Genomic DNA, 13,185 nt, shown 5'->3' with positions numbered 1-13,185 from the left:
AAGACAAGAATATCTCATAAAATCTACAACCCCCAAACAAACTCCCCCCTCTCAACAACCGTCCTGCGACACTTCTCCAAAATAGCCGCCTGTCTGGCCACCTCCGCCAACCCACCCAAGACCTTCCGATTCCCACCCACAAAACCATAAAGTGCGTATGGAATCCCCACATCCCGACAAAACTCCATAACCAGCGCCTGCGCCCTGCGCAGGTTATGTCGCGGCACGCGTGGGTACAAATGGTGAATAGCCTGGAACTGCAGTCCGCCGTGGACCCAGTCCAGCCAAGGCGGACAGTCGACGTCCATGGTTGTGCGGAGCATTTTCTGGGCGAAGGATTCGTTAGGCCCGAGGTCGGTTGTTGACATTGCGAAGTGGGAGACGGTGAATTGGACGTGGAGGGGCATTGTAGCCATATGGCTGATTAAGACGAAGGAGATGCGGGATAGTGGTGTTGGGATAGATTTGTAGAGGATGCCGTAGCCGAACCAGAGCCAGAAGATCACATTTCCGCAGATCTCGTACCAGCGGTGCCATTTTGCCGGACCCTTGCGGGGTCCTTGGCCTTTAGCGAGGAAGAGCCAGGATTGAACGTAGAGGTTGAAGCGGCCGAAGAGGAGGATGATGTAGTACAAGTAGGCTTGGTAGGGGACGAGGGCTTTGGCGAACTTGTCATATGCCAGGAGTCGTTCGTGGTAGGTGGAGAAGATGTTGCCGAGGAAGCGGTGGTTGACGGCCAGGAAAGGGAGGTGTTGATTGTCGGGGTCGTGTTCGGGCGCGTTGGTTACGATGTGGTGGACGTTGTGGCTGCGTTTCCACCACCCTAGGGAGAGGCCACCGATGGGTGCGGCGATCGTCATCCCAATCAGACTGTCGATCGTGAAGTTCTGGGTGATTCCGATATGCCCGGCGTCGTGGGCGGCGAATACCATTTGGGACCAGAACCAGGCTAGGAAGAGAGCGCTCGTGTTGTACCAGCCTATGTGGAGGAAGAAAAGCATGATACTGAACAGGAGGGAGCAGCGGGCGAATTCCCAGGCGTAGGCTGTGTAGTTGCATGTGTAAAGGCCTTCAGCGTGAATTTGCTTGTGCAGGAGTCGGTATTTGGCGATGATTTCGTCCTGGGTTGCATCATCCAGAGCTGGGTACTTGGATAAGGTGAGTTTGATTTCCTCTTTGGTCTCCGTGTCGAGGAAGGCCATCTCGTCTTGAGTGGCCATATCCTCCCTTGGTTCAGGCTGACTGCCTCGTTTGTGGATCCCTGAATCTACAGCGGCAACTTCGAGCCCTGTCGAGGAACTATCTTGCTGTTCCTTGACTAAGATAGTCGATTCATCATCTTCTTCGTCCTCCGACCGAAAAACTCCTCCTTGAATAGGTGGCACGAAATTCGCCCATCTTCCCTCAATCCGACCAATTTGGTACCTCTCACTCATCTGTCGTGTCTCTTCACAGTGGAATCTACAGCCCGTCAGCATCGAGCCAACACGCTCACTCGCATCCAACTAGAACAGCGAATTCAAACTAACATAGTGAACTCATCCGTCGCATCCTTCCCAACAACATGCTGGATAACCTTCTGTCCGCCAGGATGATACGGAATCCAGGCATCCACACGAAGAACCTTCTGGTTCACGATAATAATCGATTGCCCCTCTGCAATTAGGGCTTCGATCTGTCTACGTGAGAGGATCACGTCCTTGGTAGATCGTTGCATGATTAAATGGTATTTGGACGGGTTTGTACCACGGTTGGTAGGTCAGGTTAAGCTTGGTTGGGTCTGCGGGCCGAAAGATTCCTTTCGGGATCGGAGTAGCGGCTATTTTCGGAGATAAGGTGTCACGCCGTTATTCTTAGCGCATCGATACTGCTTTTCCTCTAGCTGAAACGATTCTGTTCGGAGAGGGAACATTTTAATCCACGGCGTATTTCAACTGGCGAGGGGGATATCTGCTTGCTTAAAAAGCTGAACACCTTTTTAATACTATATTAGTATTAGCACAAGTACTCTTTATGGACTGATTGTTAAATTTGGAAGTATATTTATTTTAATCACGTGTTGTGTTAACAATATAGTAGTGTAAGGTGACGGCCAATCAGCTTTGAATATTTGGTGGAGAGTCACCTCCTTATACGGCATTATGTACTAAGACATGCACTTTTTGCGGTGAATTCTGCGGATTTATATGCATACTAACTTGGAAGAGATGCTGTTTTAAATGTCTCCAGAAGTCTCTGGAGACACAAATACGGACTCTCGCCTCGGTCCGAAAGGAATTACACATGACTAAAGCCGAATTAGACCAACTGAGTTCATTGAAGTCCTTACCTGGAATATACTCGATCAATGAATCTGTACAGAAATCCCGCATTGCGATTGTTTCTTTTCATCAGGCTACTTCAGTTTCCGCGCGGCAATCGCACGCACTCCCGCAAGTCCAACCAGCGAGCTCTGACCGAAATCAGAAATTCAACTTTATGGAGTCATGTGCCCTCCCTTATTACGACAAACAAACTGGCAGAGTTGAACACGGAATTCCGCGTGCTGGGTGTCAACTCGCTGTTGAAAAAGATATTATCGGCACCAGGGGCACGAAATGAGGATACGAGGCTCGAGACAAGGTATATGCGCAAGACGGCTTTCTAGACCACTTTCGATGGTGTGAACAGGCACAGGTCCTACGGAGATCGAGTGGCGAAGGTAAAAAACATGCCACCCGAGCTACCTGTGTCTGCTCGAACAGGAGGCTACTTTCGAAGAAGGGAATAACGATCATATGGAGTCCATTTGCTAAAATGTACGGCAGCCACACAACTGAGTATTGATAAAGGAAAACCCAGAAGCGGACCTATTCTAGCCATCGCAACCTACAATACAGGTTGAGCTCACATCCTGTGACTTATTCATCCACAATCACCCCCATTTGATCTGTATATTTCACCTCCGCGTCTGGCTTGACCATGCCTCGAACAGAAGTCTACCTAAGGCGTCAAAGTCACATTCCCTTGAACGATGGGGTTATACTAACGGAAGCGGTTGAAGGGATCGGATTTTGCTTTAAGACCACAAAGTCTCTCCGAACACCATGCCTCGTGGCCGTACATCTGTTCGGTGGGCTCGAGCCCATTGGCATAATGGACATAAGCATGGACTGCCCACACTTGTCGACCATCGTTCCATTGATCCCGGACCCCACGACCAATTACCAGGGAACATTAGTCCCATCATATTGATTATTTCCCTCAGCCTTCTCCCAAACCTTGACCAGGACCTTTGGGATTTACCCATTGTACTCCTGTCCTGGTTTAAGGATGATATCCAAAGAAGCCCTAGCGGCCTCCTCCGGGGTCAAATCTGCCATGTCGCCCCCGACCAAATCGGTTTTCATCTACTGAACAACAATTTCAGTATGCAACAATGAAAAACAGAAGTCTAAATGGTACATACACCTGGACAGAGGGTAATGAAAGAAAATCCCTTCTTTTCATGATCGAGAGCGTACTGCACGGTAAGAGAGTTCATGCCTGCTTTTGAAAACTTGTAAGCTGGGGCGGGTAAGTAATGGGCAGCGCGAGCTAGCTAGTGTAGTGGATGAACTCGAGCTTAGGTCAATGGCCCCAAACAGTGGTCAGAACGAGACTGCTTGCGAGTAAGTTGGTGTCAAGAATGGGGGAGTTCATTTAAGTAGCTGGGTGCAAATGACTAAGAGGTTCCGCGAAATGGCAGTTATTTGGGTTAACAGCCGGTTGTTGACCACTGGGCGAACAAACTGTAAGAGCCACGCTAAGCTGTTGGCTGCTTCAGGATGACTCGGTCGGGAACCTAAGCAAATAAAGCAGCAAACGCTACGAATGGAAAGCGTGCAACAGAGAAAGACTGCCAGTTTGATGCCCTGACTTGTAACTATTTCATTTTGCTTCGCCTGAGCCAGGGAGGGATCTCGGTGGAGCGTTGCTATTCGGAGATCTACTGTTTTTGTTCAATGAAGCTCCTCTGGAAAGCTGATTTTCATACAATAGCTTGATATTTGATCTCGCTTGTCTTTCCATCCTACCCTGCAACCCTCGACTACGAGAAAACAATGATATATCATTTTCAATTGCCTTATATGTCTAGGTCTTTGGTGAGGTTAGGCATTCGATTAGGGCTTTGGCATCTCCTTGTTGTTGATAGCCACGAGCTGGACCTCGCTGTTGATTAAAGTCAGCGTCACTTCCCTGGAACGTGAGCATCGGGATAGATGAGACACTCACAAGAGGAGGGTAGAGTTGGCGGGGATCAAATTGGGGAACCCCCTGTTTTTGTTAGTATATCCACACATAAGAGGGACAATGTACCGTATACATACTGTGCTCCATAACCGTAGTCTCTGTGTCGATGGTTAGTAAGCAAGCTTCGATAAGAGAATGCATGACATCATAGACCGATAGTGACTTACGGAGTGATGGTCAACAGGGCCTTCTCTCCCAGGCTCATCTGAGGGACCCCCTCATCCCAACCTACCCAAATAGATTTAATGGCTGTATAGTATCCAAAGAGGAACGGCACACAAACCTTTAATAACACGTCCTGTGCCAATAGCCACCTTCAAGGGCTGACCCCGGTCATAGGAGTTATCAAACCTGTTGCGCTGATTAGTTATTGTCCCTTCAAAATTGAAATCCAACATACTGTTTTCCCTTGTTATCAGGCTGGCTAGGGTCGTACAGATATCCCCTATAGTGCATGGCGACAGTTTCATTCTTCTTGGGGAAGTTGACACCGTCACCGGCTGCGATAAGCGTCTTAGTGACACCCATTTTGAGAATGCTGTAATCGGATAATCAATAAAGAGAGAATGAGGGGAAGAAGAAAGAGGCAAGGAAGTTGGACGCGAGGAAAAGAGGGGCAATTCTTATAATCGCGAGGTGGGGCGTCGGTACCTGGATTGTGTATCGCCTCGGTATTCAACGTGTTATTTTCGTTTAGGGTACGGTCTTCTCCGTACACCTGGTGTATTCCCAACGGTTCTTATGCTTGAAACTTCTTGACCAGGGTGTGCTTTAGCTTTCGCACGGATATCGATCACCCTGCTTGGTTTGGAAGCATCTCATATTTTGAGTTTATGTTCTCATTTTCCGTGGGAATCGCGCCTCTCCTTTTCTTGGCATTGTCCCAGCAAGTTTCCGTAGAAAGTCTTGAAGATCGATATTGATAGGATGAGACCCGCGAGAGCTTCTATATCATTAGCAACTTGGGCAGCTTTCTATTGTACACGGGGGTAAATGGATTGGTCGCAGAATTAAGATTCCTGCCTAGCAACTTACCTCGAAATATATATCTGGTATCTGTCGATATACAAATGCCATGGAATTGTCGCCCATGTAATAGATTAACTCCCCAAGTGATCGTTCTATCAACCACCAAGGTCAAAAAGGCCTACTATGTCAGGCCCCGAACAGTTTAACATCCCCAGGCGCGGTATATATAGTAGCTCAACGGGTCCCAGGAATCCTCTCCGTGACCTCGTTACCTAACTATAATATAATGAGAGCGTCTGCAGTAAAGAGCTATAAATACCACTACCGTACGCTGAAAAATCATCATTGCCGAAGGAAATGAGTTTTTAAATACATTCAAAGATTACTCTAAAAAATCCCGAAATGAAAGGTTTTAAACAAAACATAAAACATAAAATGTCTATGGTGGCTCAATGTGACCGCTCGGGGGTAGGGTTTTTCCATTCCTTGCCTGGCTTATATAAACTGGGGCGCTCACGTGACTCAACGTATATAGAATCCATACGACTACCAATCGACCTTCTGCAAAACTTTGAGCTTCCAGGTTTACCTGACCATTTCTAAACACAGCAAAGGTGACTGGAATTATTTGTATCGATCCAATTAATTCAACAAGAAGTATGACACAAGGTGGTGGCTTGCTGTCGAATAATGCAGATAAAAGGATCCGTGGAAGTGGAGGATTAAGGTTAGTGGGCTTGGGATAGTCTGTCCCCATTATAGTTGAAATTGGTGAGTAAATGTTGCATTATTTACGAACCTATGAGTACTTGTACTCAGTATAATTCTTCTCTTTATATATATTGTTAAGCCTTGGCCCTTGTCAAAGGAAGGCTTCGGTGCTGAGAGGCCGCTAGATCCTCGCCGACACCGACAAGCTCCAGCGAGGCATAAAACAGGCGGAAAATGCCTTAGATAGAAGCAGAAAATACTGGGCTCGTGTGGCCACAGTCGCAGATGATTATCATGAAAATGGGATTCAGGCAAAGTCTGCAGATCCCCACCATATGCTCTGGAAGGTCTCTTGAATGCGCGGGGAACCACGTAGTACTTATGAGGTTGCTTTGGGTGCATCTCCGAGCCAATACTTTGTTTTCAAGCGTTTGCTACTTGGACATTAGATAAATCCACACTTTGTGATTCTGTTCAGAAGGAACGGACAGATATTATGCTCTTATATCTTGGCATGAAAGCTGCCGTTCCATACACTTTCAATGGCAATACCTTCTGTCATTGGATTGGCGCTGAGGATGAGGTTGCGGTTGGTCCGAATACCTTGAACCCTAAATTAGGTGCCTTGCAAATGTACTAGAATGCTATGGTCTGGCTTTACTTCTGCTATTTACTGTCACTATCTTTTTTACCTTACTCTAATCATTCATTGATCGCAAGATACTTCTCCCACAACCCGGAATGATGAAAATAGCTAGTACTAATAATTCGGTTTAGACTCAGAGCATAAACAACGGATGCGCCTCGAGACAAAGAAAAGTAACTAAACTACGTCCCGCGGTGGGTCATTCCAGACAATCAGATTCCTTCTGATATCTGCTAATCAAGTACAAGCAATTATAAGCAAATAAAGGGGAACGAACTCGGAGAACCCCACCTCCGGACCTAGTAGTACTCCAGAGTAAGCGAGGCCGTAGCGAGTCAGCCTATCCTTTCCTCACTTGGACATAATATGAAAATACCTAGTGGTTTCAGGTAATGATACTACCATAACACAGTACGTAACCCTAATAGAGATTTTCCATTTATGGAGTAATTGTAAGTAGTGTAAAATGGGTCCAAGTCACACTGTTTCGAGTCCACATTCCGAGTCCACATCCCGATACCCGATGATCGCGTCGTCTGCCGATGGACTCCAACACTTCTAACCTCCGAAAATCCAATACCTGATATACGGTTGTATATGAGCATGAAAGTGAGTGGTAGTATGACTATCATTTTGAGATATGCCAACCGTGTTTGAAAGAAAAAGCTATATGACATTGGACCGACTTGCAGTTGTAGTCCGCCGTACAAGGGTGGTCTCTCTCAGCCCTAAGTCAATCCATTCACTTTGCACATACCCCATGTCCGAGGTAAGGGTTTATGGGGTATAATACGACAGCAATACCCTGTTATGAAACGTAACTGCTTTTGAGGACATATTCCTTGTTCCTGTCAATCCTATCTGGTGGTGTAGAGGGATTCCGATATGTAGTGGTTAAACGTCTCGTTGTTAGTCAAGGACACTTCTAGTTGTGGCTGGCGCTTGGGGCGTGAGAAAGAAGGCCTTGACTATACTACACTCAAGTCATCTATCTTCACATAGGGCACTTTCACGATATTTCTATTTCCATCTCATTGAAAAACCAATAATTTGTTTGCTATCTCCTAAAGTCGTAGTTACGGCCGCGAAATCGTCTTGACTAGAGACATAAAACTATATTGCACCAGTACATACAGGCATGCGGCGTATTGTGGAGTTCTATGCTAATATTCGTCATTCTTGACTCAACTTTGGTTTATGAACCCGCCATCAAAATTCCCTTGTCTCAAGGAAATAGTAGGTATAGAGTCCGAAGCTACTCAGCATCATCCAGTTCCGGATAGTGTCGGTAGATACCCTGTGAGTATTCCAGTCTCCTGTCACTGGCAAGATACTCCTTGATGCGAGGCCGGTTCTTTACAGTTTCGTAGAGCTTGAACACATTCGAATATTCACCCGACTTTTCCAGTCTGCTAAGCGCTCGAGGAAACGCAAACTTGAGACCATCGATACCCTGTAGTATGCGGTTAGTGATTTCCCCTGCCAAATAAGCTGATTCAATGGGTACGCTTCAACTAGCAATTCCCGGAGATGGATCACGACGTACCTGGAAAAGAACAAGATCCGCATATGTCAACGTTTCGCCATACAGCCACGGACGACCCTGCGCCGCCTGGGGCTTCAGCACCCGCTCGAAGTAAGATAGGAACTTCGGCAGACGGTTCTTCCGGTAGGACTCCGATCTCCGCTTGCTCTCCTCCAGCTGATCCTCATAGTAGAGTTCCACGGCAATGGGATGATGAGTGTCATGGGGCTCATTACTCAGTCCATCTAGGGCTGTGAGAGCGAGCGAGTTGACATGATAGATGGCGTCCCCATCCGGCGCCAGACCGAGCCGCGGGGCCAGGTAGAGCAGAATATTGGGTGTCTGGCTGATGCGCAGATCGCCATGCTCGAGAATGGGCGGCGCGAACGGTGGAAGGCCAGACTGATCGCCCACAAAGTTCTGATCGATGAGTGATAGTACGGTTTTCACCCCATTCTCTTCATGTGCTGTGTCGGTATAGTCGGCTCCTGCTTCCTCCAAGGCCAATCGGATGAATTCTCCACGACCGGGTATCGTGGGCCAATAGATGAGTCGGTACGGGCCATTTGAGCGCTGCGACATTATGATTGCTTTTCGTTACAAGATAGAACTAGTGAGATATGGGGAGGTTCAATGACGGAGGGAAAGAGAGAGGTTCATCAAGTCAAGTAACTATTAGTAGTAAGCAAGAGCGGGGGCTGACTTTAACTCCGGGTGCGGGGCATCATGCATGAAGTCATGCCGATGACGAAATCTTTAAAGGTCCGAGTGTCGTATATTGTGCAGCAAATACGAGGTCATATGAAATATTCTATACAGGAATCGTCCATATAGGCAGTGTTATAGAAATAATATTTAAAAAATAAAAATACAGAATACTCAGTTTGTAGTGATTGATACTAGGGCACGTCTCAAAGTTGTACGGAATTCGCATCGTTGTTTTTGCCTTTCCCTATCATATACCAGAAAATTAGCCAAACACGTTGTTTCCATCCACCGAGATTCCACTAATATATATACGGTTCCAGATTGTCGGATTGCTCGTATGGTTCCATCAGGGAGTTACCGAGAACCTTCGACGGGAAGGCTTCCTCCCCCAAAGTTGTGGTATGCGCCCACGGCTTAAGCTCATTCTCCCGGCGAATAGTTGCAGCAAAACAAGTGCTCCATTGCTTACGCGGGTAACGCCGTGACACCTCGTCAATGGTCGACGGATGGACGAGGTCGGCGTAAGCACCAGTGTTATCTGTGTAGGTCAAGTGTAAGTTACCCGGACGGAAGCGACAACACTGTTATGAGTTAAGACTTACCAAATATAGTGGCCAGTTGCAGCAATTGACCTACTGCAGTAATCTTGCCTTCTTCACACAGATCCTGGTGCCGGATAATGGCTTCAGCGACACTCTCCGCCTGGTCACGAGGGGCAACTGCGTTTCCGAATGGCCCAGTACCATGCTGAAGGACGTCTAGCGCTAGAAAGCCCCCATAGAACTCAAAACTTAATTTCGTCTTGTTCAGATTCTCTTCTGTGGACCCGATGTCATGTAGCAAGCAGCAGAGAAAGTAGGTCTCATCCGTGAAAGACCAGGAAGGGAACACATGCCGCTTAATCGCGAGGCCGTAGTGATAGACCCGCAGAGAATGATTGTATGTGGGCTCAGGCAGTTGGCTGCGCGCATAGAGATCGATGCGCTGCGCCAAGGCAGTTTTGGGGATGGGATTATCGGCTACAGAAATGAAAGGCGCTGGAGTGGATGGCTTCGCCGCAGACAGGAGGGCTCTTGCGGAAGAGATTACCGGAGTAAAACCATATTCAATTTCTGGATTTGAGGACATATTGAAAAGTTCTGCGGAGATTGTGGGAAGATTGTCCTGCGTGTGTTGAGGGCCGATGCTCAATGAGATTCTCTCTGATTCATGAATGGCTCCATTAACAGGGGCGATGTCGCATCCTTATATGTCCTTGATGCTTTTCCAGCTGACAAATTGCACTTATGTGACTCACAGAAACGGCGCCTAAAGTATCTTTTCCGTGTTGATGATAGCTTGCCAACAGCATTGATGTGGATGAGAAATGGATATGGGACGAAGATCTATGGACCATTCTAGACCCACTCCAATTTACTGCCCAAAACAGATAATCCGGGACGGAACATTGCTATCCCGCGATGACATCACTATTTATGCATTTCATGCACCGGTCTCTGCTTACGTCATTTATGTTGGTTAACTATTGACGGTACCTCTACGTCCAATCGAGGAGATAATGACATTTATCTGCCAGGACGTGAAGCTAGAAACCTAGACAGCCCTAGATGCATGTCTATTACCATTTACCCTCATGTAGAACAATGTACAGGGTGCCTATCAGCGGAAGATAAATCGAATTTGACATGCTCAGGCTAAAGCCCTGCGAAACCCTATCACGAACGCACCCTTGGTGTCAAGTCGCATATGAACTCCTCCTGCTGCACAAACCATACATTTCTCGTCTTCCATGACTTGTTCTGATGCAAGTGGATATCGAACTCGCGCAGTAGCTGAGGGAGAATCTTCCGCATCTCCATCAGGGAGATTGCCTTTCCGATACACGATCGCGAGCCTGCACCGAAGTTCAAAAAGGCTTTCTCCATTTCCTTCAGCTGCTCTGGAGTGCTGTCCAGCCATCGCTCGGGGATGAAGGAGTCCGGCTGAGGAAAGACAATCGGATCTCGGTGAACAACCCAGGGGTTGATACCAACATTTGTACCGCCTGGGATATAATGACCGCAAATAGTGACGCCTTGTGGCGGTACATGACGCTCGAGGTTCCCTCCAACAGATGGATGCAACCGCATCGCCTCTTTCATGACTGCACCGAAGTACGGAAGATGGGTGTTTGATTCCTGGTAGGAGATCGGATTACTGAGTTTCCCCTCTTGGTCTGCTGTGTCGATCTCTGCTCGCACCTTTGCCATTTTGTCCGGATGGCAGATGAGATGATAGAGAATTGAGCGAAGAGCGATTGCAGTTGTATCGGATCCGGCGAAGACATTTGCCGATAGGTGGACCATAAGGTCTCTTGTCGATAGCCGGGTCGGGTCAGCGTTATGGATTGCCAGCCACCGAGACATCATATCCTTCCCGCCAATGGCTTCGTCTATCTCGTCCTTTCCTAGATCTCCATCGCGCTGCAAGGAGGCGCGCCGATTTATTGCCTTCAGGGTGAATACGACCACCTGGTTCCATGTCTCCATTTGAGGGAGCAAAATGGGGAAGAGAGGGTTCCCGAGAAGAACTTTGTGAGCCTCCGGGATCTGGCCGCATATCATGGCATATGTAAGCATTCCCCGGATTGCCTCAATCATGTTGTCTACATCCTCGCCTTTCTCTAAGAACCCTAACTTCTGGGCAAAAGACAGTTCGCCCACAACGTCGAACGCGTAGTATTGCAGCCACATTCCGAGGTCAATTGGCGCCTTTTCTTCCACCATCTTGCGGATCTGAGACAGAAAAAGCTCGGTGCATGAGTCGACGGCAGGCTCCATTTCGAGGATAGAGGTCATGCTGTACGCGCTGGCGATGGGGCGCTTCCGATCACGATGGAAAAGCTCATCTCGCGTGGAGAAGAGGTTCATTTGAGGCTTCTTATCCCATGATATGGATTGAATTGGGTAAAAAGCCGTCTGGAAAGGGTTACTCCTTAATCAAAAGGACTGGCGAATTCACCTACCTTGGTAAAGCCTTTATTGACGCCATAGATTATGGGGATGGCCTTAGGATCGCTCACTGAGATATGTCTAGGCCCGATGCGTACCAAAGAGCCATATTTCCGGTGAAGGGCAATCTCCGTGTGATGGTGGTCGCCCTTCCACGCATTGTACAGCTTCCACAGTCGAGTGTAGGCTGCCAGCGAGGGGCCAGGAATTCCAGACAGACGGAACCTATTCGTAACAAGACGAGCGACAATCAAGCCGATAATCAGGATAACAACACTCGCGGCGTCAATCATTGTACACAATATAGCAAGAATCCAATGCCTGGTGATAAACAGAAATCGAGCGAGAGACTTTTCGGTCGCAACCCTTGAAAGCGCAGCACAATTCTTTCCACGCCACCAGTCTTATCCCACTCTTAGCAGGTGCCTATATAGCACAGGTGATACCTTCGCATCCTTGCATAACCCCACCTGGGGCTTTACTAGTGCAGTGAGAGGCCCTAAATAGCCCAAGTACGCTTTGCTGTGCGAGGTTCTACCAATTGAAAGCCTAGAAATACATCCTTTACCTAAAATTTGTGCTTCTAGCCACATAAGCCTCGTGGCAATATTATGTTAGCATGGCTAGTTGGGTGGGACGCTCGGAGGGATCAACACCCATTGTCAGATTGACTAACACCCTGTTGCAGACTTGGCGATGACCTGTGCGCCTAAGGTCCACATCCCCGACCGTTCAGATGTTTTGGTCCACCACCAGCGGAGAAAGCCCGAAGAGGGTGAGGAATTGATGAGCCGACGAGAAGTGGCCAGGCCATACGGAGTAGGGGCGGGATGTCTGCGGGGCGTCCCTTAGCCCTAACACTTGCACCGCTACGTGGCCTTGCAGCGCGATGTAACATTTCGATTCCACAGGCCACCATGTGATAGATGTAGGAGATACCTTTCTTGCTTTCTCATTGGTCAATATACATCACACTCGAGGCCAATCTGAGTGTGGCTATCTCGATTACTACCACATTAACGGGTCCATAGGCATGCGATACTGTTTATCCTTGTCATATATTCCTAATCTCGCCTCTATATTTACTTGTAGGCCTAATGTGAATTTGAAGACGGTTTACAGATCGTCAATTGGGCTCTAGACCTCATATCTTATCCCTGGATTAAATATGTTATCTATGGTTATTCGTAAGATGCTCCTAGACTCTGAAGTTATTATAAACATGACGTGAGTCTATATTCTTTGTTCTATTTATCTTCATTCAAGTTCCATTTCTTCTTTTTTTTCCCCTTTTTTCTTTTTTCGGATTGCTACTTTTTTTGCCTTTTCTTTCTAGTCTGCAGACCCTTATGGTACCCTGTTTA

The 13,185-nt window shown here is 47.6% G+C and overlaps 6 protein-coding genes across 6 annotated transcripts; 1 reads left to right on the top strand and 5 right to left on the bottom strand.

Annotated features, from left to right (window-relative positions):
• Positions 1–23: 23 nt before the first annotated feature.
• On the bottom strand, positions 24–3,173 carry F9C07_2206117 (delta 6-fatty acid desaturase; the record flags this gene model as incomplete). Its single annotated transcript, XM_041295829.2, has 3 exons — positions 24–1,461; positions 1,530–1,699; positions 3,030–3,173. 3 exons carry the CDS (start codon positions 3,171–3,173, stop codon positions 24–26), a joined length of 1,752 nt encoding a protein of 583 aa, XP_041151027.2.
• Positions 3,174–4,142: 969 nt separating this feature from the next.
• On the bottom strand, positions 4,143–4,800 carry F9C07_13201 (putative FKBP-type peptidyl-prolyl isomerase; the record flags this gene model as incomplete). The annotated part of the gene is made up of 6 exons (XM_041295830.1): positions 4,143–4,191; positions 4,255–4,296; positions 4,350–4,370; positions 4,440–4,500; positions 4,556–4,623; positions 4,673–4,800. 6 exons carry the CDS (start codon positions 4,798–4,800, stop codon positions 4,143–4,145), a joined length of 369 nt encoding a protein of 122 aa, XP_041151028.1.
• Positions 4,801–6,308: 1,508 nt separating this feature from the next.
• Positions 6,309–6,592, top strand: F9C07_13202 (uncharacterized protein; the record flags this gene model as incomplete). Its single annotated transcript, XM_071507961.1, has 2 exons — positions 6,309–6,348; positions 6,402–6,592. The coding sequence occupies 2 exons, from the start codon at positions 6,309–6,311 to the stop codon at positions 6,590–6,592; spliced, it is 231 nt and encodes a 76-aa protein (XP_071367439.1).
• Positions 6,593–7,598: 1,006 nt separating this feature from the next.
• F9C07_2287568 (putative glutathione S-transferase family protein) lies at positions 7,599–8,813 on the bottom strand. Its single transcript, XM_041295831.2, has 2 exons — positions 8,145–8,813; positions 7,599–8,051 (listed from the first exon to the last, which is right to left on the bottom strand). The coding sequence occupies exons 1-2, from the start codon at positions 8,703–8,705 to the stop codon at positions 7,854–7,856; spliced, it is 759 nt and encodes a 252-aa protein (XP_041151029.1). The 5' UTR covers positions 8,706–8,813; the 3' UTR covers positions 7,599–7,853.
• F9C07_2287567 (putative urea hydro-lyase/cyanamide hydratase) lies at positions 8,814–10,089 on the bottom strand. Its single transcript, XM_041295832.2, has 2 exons — positions 9,434–10,089; positions 8,814–9,369 (listed from the first exon to the last, which is right to left on the bottom strand). The coding sequence occupies exons 1-2, from the start codon at positions 9,957–9,959 to the stop codon at positions 9,131–9,133; spliced, it is 765 nt and encodes a 254-aa protein (XP_041151030.1). The 5' UTR covers positions 9,960–10,089; the 3' UTR covers positions 8,814–9,130.
• On the bottom strand, positions 10,090–12,919 carry F9C07_2287566 (cytochrome P450). The gene is made up of 2 exons (XM_041295833.2): positions 11,836–12,919; positions 10,090–11,788 (listed from the first exon to the last, which is right to left on the bottom strand). The coding sequence occupies exons 1-2, from the start codon at positions 12,112–12,114 to the stop codon at positions 10,547–10,549; spliced, it is 1,521 nt and encodes a 506-aa protein (XP_041151031.1). The 5' UTR covers positions 12,115–12,919; the 3' UTR covers positions 10,090–10,546.
• Positions 12,920–13,185: the final 266 nt, after the last annotated feature.

The sequence above is a fragment of the Aspergillus flavus genome, chromosome 8 (assembly GCF_009017415.1).
Source record: "Aspergillus flavus chromosome 8, complete sequence".
Lineage (NCBI taxonomy): Eukaryota > Fungi > Ascomycota > Eurotiomycetes > Eurotiales > Aspergillaceae > Aspergillus > Aspergillus flavus.
The sequence above is the reverse complement of the archived record's forward strand: the minus strand, read 5'-3'. Positions and strand labels throughout refer to the sequence as shown.

Coding starts and splice junctions, on each gene's coding strand:
- F9C07_2287567 (XM_041295832.2), bottom strand. CDS start 9,959: ATGTCCTCAAATCCAGAAATTGAATATGGTTTTACTCCGGTAATCTCT. Junction 9,370..9,433: donor GCAACTGGCCACTATATTTG/GTAAGTCTTAAC, acceptor TGACCTACACAG/ATAACACTGGTGCTTACGCC.
- F9C07_2287566 (XM_041295833.2), bottom strand. CDS start 12,114: ATGATTGACGCCGCGAGTGTTGTTATCCTGATTATCGGCTTGATTGTC. Junction 11,789..11,835: donor TCAATAAAGGCTTTACCAAG/GTAGGTGAATTC, acceptor AACCCTTTCCAG/ACGGCTTTTTACCCAATTCA.
- F9C07_2287568 (XM_041295831.2), bottom strand. CDS start 8,705: ATGTCGCAGCGCTCAAATGGCCCGTACCGACTCATCTATTGGCCCACG. Junction 8,052..8,144: donor CGGATCTTGTTCTTTTCCAG/GTACGTCGTGAT, acceptor CGCATACTACAG/GGTATCGATGGTCTCAAGTT.